Source organism: Chanodichthys erythropterus, chromosome 5, assembly GCF_024489055.1.
Source record: "Chanodichthys erythropterus isolate Z2021 chromosome 5, ASM2448905v1, whole genome shotgun sequence".
Taxonomy (NCBI): domain Eukaryota; kingdom Metazoa; phylum Chordata; class Actinopteri; order Cypriniformes; family Xenocyprididae; genus Chanodichthys; species Chanodichthys erythropterus.
The window spans coordinates 14,350,392-14,353,767 of record NC_090225.1 but is presented as its reverse complement, the minus strand read 5'-3'; the positions used below and the strand labels follow the sequence as shown (position 1 = coordinate 14,353,767).

The 3,376-nt window shown below is 35.0% G+C and overlaps 1 protein-coding gene across 1 annotated transcript; it reads right to left on the bottom strand.

Moving 5' to 3' along the window:
• Positions 1-160: 160 nt before the first annotated feature.
• On the bottom strand, positions 161-3,007 carry zgc:193505 (uncharacterized protein LOC559113 homolog). Its single transcript, XM_067386173.1, has 3 exons — positions 2,767-3,007; positions 730-975; positions 161-525 (listed from the first exon to the last, which is right to left on the bottom strand). The coding sequence occupies exons 1-3, from the start codon at positions 2,942-2,944 to the stop codon at positions 476-478; spliced, it is 474 nt and encodes a 157-aa protein (XP_067242274.1). The 5' UTR covers positions 2,945-3,007; the 3' UTR covers positions 161-475.
• Positions 3,008-3,376: the final 369 nt, after the last annotated feature.

The following is a 3,376-nucleotide window of genomic DNA, read 5'->3' as shown; positions in this document are numbered from 1 at the left end:
AATGTGAGTGTGTGTCAGCTGATTTACTGGGATAAATGTCATGTGTCCTTTGAAATGTTTTACATTTTTGACTAAAAACAAAATCAATGTGATTTTCAAACTAAGATTATGCTAAGGCATTAAAGCCATATTAGATCATTAAAATGGATAAAACGAGACCTTTTTAGTAATAAAAACTTTTGTATTCAGCTTTATTCACAAAATGTCTTATCACAAGGTATTAAAAACAAAAACATGCTAAATAAACAAAAGTTATTTGAGCAAAATACATAATATGAATGTAATAGGCATGATTTGTAGTATTTTTTTTTTTTTTTTTTTTTAGTAGTGGTCGTACATAAGTTATTGAAGAGACATCAAACTATTTACATGAGTAACAAAGTCCATGACAGATGCTGATTTGATAGGTGCTGATTTTAGGCAGGGTTTGCCAGCTGGAAGCTTCAGCCAGAGATTTTTCCCGATTGTCAGAACATCATTTCTCAAGGAACTCGTTAGCAAGGTCATCCAGGGCTTCGTTGAAATCTAATCAAACACAAAATATTAGTATGTTATTATATTTGTGCACAGTGGATTTACATTTTGTAATGTTCTCTATGAAATAATATTAGACTTATTAGGGTTTTTTGAATTGTGATCACAATAAGTTTAATGTATGTATGTGTATATATCAAATTATATAAAGCACTGTCATAATTTTGTTTTGCTTAGAAGGATGAGCAAACTCACTGCTGTCTGCTCCAATGTTGCTTTCTGCATTGCTGCTCCCTTCTGCACTGATGGCTCCTCCAGTGCTGTTTTCCTCTGGTTTTTCTGCTGAAAGGAGACCACCAAATATTCCACCTCCTGCCTTTTCCTTTGGTTTCTTGTCCTTCTCCTCGTTACTTGGGAAAAGACCTCCCATGCCCCCAGTCTTATCGTTTTCCTGTTTCTTTCCAGTAATTGTTTCCTTCACCTTTCTTTTAGCTGCAGCAGCTAGGAAAATTTAACAGGAACATAATTTAAAGGTTAAAAATGATCATTTTTTGTGTAGTCCACAGCTCCCATCAGATTGTGGCCAAAATTTTTTTTTTTTTTTTTTTTTATGTCTAAAAATAAAAAGAGGCTTGGATATTTTTACTTGCATAAAAAGGCCCATTCTAGCTTCATACCTTATAAGGAGTGGCATGACTACTGGACTGACTGCATTCTTAAGAAATATTTCATCTAGCTTTTTAATAGAGAACAAACACTGCTAGCTTATGATTCAAAATATAAACTAAAAAAAAGTGAAACATGTGCATTGAATTTCATGTTCACTGAAACACTGAGTTTGTTAAAAAGTGGGAAAACAACTTGCCAAGACCGCAAGAAAGTTCACTTTTTATGTGATTATTTATCTTAAGTACCACGTTCACACTGTCAGTTTTTGGGATTGACAACCGCATTTAGTAACAGGTGTGAGTCTCGAAATGTCCTGTTCACACAGCAACTTAGAGTAAAGTTTCAAGCCCGTATTCTCCTACTAGTAAACAACAAACAATAACGACAGTGACCAATGTAATATTAAAGATGGCGACGTCCATAAAACTGAAAAGTCTCATCACTTTGACATGACAAAAGACCAATTGAACCGCGGGTTTATCCATTCAAACTTCATTAACCAACAGCAGCATGTAAACGCGCGCTAGCCGGAGTCTTTAACCGTTGCACTCGCGTGTCACGTCCTTTGCGATGTCTCGCGCATGACACGCATTTGAATTAGGAAAAAGAAACAAAACTGACGGAGCCGTTCCGGCGGAGAACAGTGACTGGATCTAACACCTTAAGATGATGCACAGCTCATATCTCTGTCGCTGTAAGTTACCGAGAGCGAAACCACACACAAAACACCGGCTCTCTCGCACTGTATGACGTGACAGACAACAAGTTGTCCAGTGCGTTTCTGTTCACACGAATACGGATACGGTTCCGTTCACACAGCGCGAATATTCCGAGAACGTGGTTGTGAGTCCTGAAAATATACGGGTGTGAGTTCGGTTATAAAAAGCGGTTGTCACACCCGTAAATAACCGCACTGTGTGTGTAACCATATTAAGCACTCAAATACAGGACTGACAACCGTATTCTGCTGTTGTGTGAACGTGGCCTATATGTTAACGATTTAATTAAATAATTCAGTTAAATGAGTCATGGCATCATATTTCTAATACATGTCCAGAGAGTTTGTTTAACTAAAAAGGACAAGAAGTTAGAAATAAATTTATTAAAAGTTGGTGTCTTCTGTTTTGTTTTAACTGGCTGAAATCTGAAAAATTTCGTATCGAGATACTATTATATTTGTATTAATATTTTGAATTTGTTTTGATTTTTATATTTTCCGTTTTAGTATTTTTAAAACATGTCTATATGATTTGTTATTTATTTTGGTTTTATTGAAATGACAAATGACTAGCTGAAATAAAATGATTTAATATATATATATACATTTTATTTTACTTCAGTTAACATGTTTTTTGTTTTAGTTATTTGTTTAACCCTGGCTGAAAGTTAGACTATATGATTATTATTACTTGAGCCAATATTTTTAGGTAAAATACATTAACAAATAAGATAACTGTTTTTATTTAAATCTCAGAAAAAAACTCTGTTATATATAATTTTCAAAATTCAAAGGGCACAAAACAATAGATTAACCAAAGTGTCTCATTATAAACTGGTGACACACAAAACATCATAAAAATAGCTTGAAAGTTTCTTAAAGCTTCTCACACAGAAGAAACTCACCTGCTTTATCCACTGCCTGGTCGACAAATGAATCTGCTGCTTTATTACCCATAAATCCCTTAAGGAAAGACATGTTTCTAGAGTCTGCTGTTGTTGATGTTGTTGATGCAAGAGCGTGTGTATGTGTCAGAGTTCTGAAGCCAAAGATGCATGAGGTTTTATTAGGCTGCTGCGCCATGAAAGTATGTCCGGGATGTGTGTGCCTATTGGCTACTGCAGCTTGGGGGAGTAGAAGGACGTCAGCAGAGAGAACAGGAAGCTTGCTTGACTGGTTTACCTGGTTGCCTATCTCATCACCAGTAAGGGTTTCAACAGAATCATCATTTGTATATTCATTTAACAATGCAATTAAATGTATTTATTTTCAGTATTATTTACCATATTTTACTTTATTTTTAATTTAGTTATTTAGTTTTATTTTATAAGTCAGGTGAAATAGAGAAAGTTTTGGGAGGTTTATACAGGGTTGATGGTCTTGCCTTGTCTTAATTTTGTTATGGCCGTTTCTTTGTTTTTGTTTTGTTGTAGAAGACTTTCCTCTGAGCCAGAGGAAAACTATGGGACTTCTCTGTCTCCTCCCATAGCTGGAATGTGGAAAAAGCTGAATGAC

Bases quoted from the DNA above. Each gene is read 5' to 3' on its own strand.
- zgc:193505 (XM_067386173.1), bottom strand. From the start codon at position 2,944: ATGGCGCAGCAGCCTAATAAAACCTCATGCATCTTTGGCTTCAGAACT. The intron at 976-2,766 runs GTGAGTTTCTTC...AAATTTTCCTAG, and splicing joins CCAGGCAGTGGATAAAGCAG to CTGCTGCAGCTAAAAGAAAG. The intron at 526-729 runs GTGAGTTTGCTC...GTGTTTGATTAG, and splicing joins CAACATTGGAGCAGACAGCA to ATTTCAACGAAGCCCTGGAT.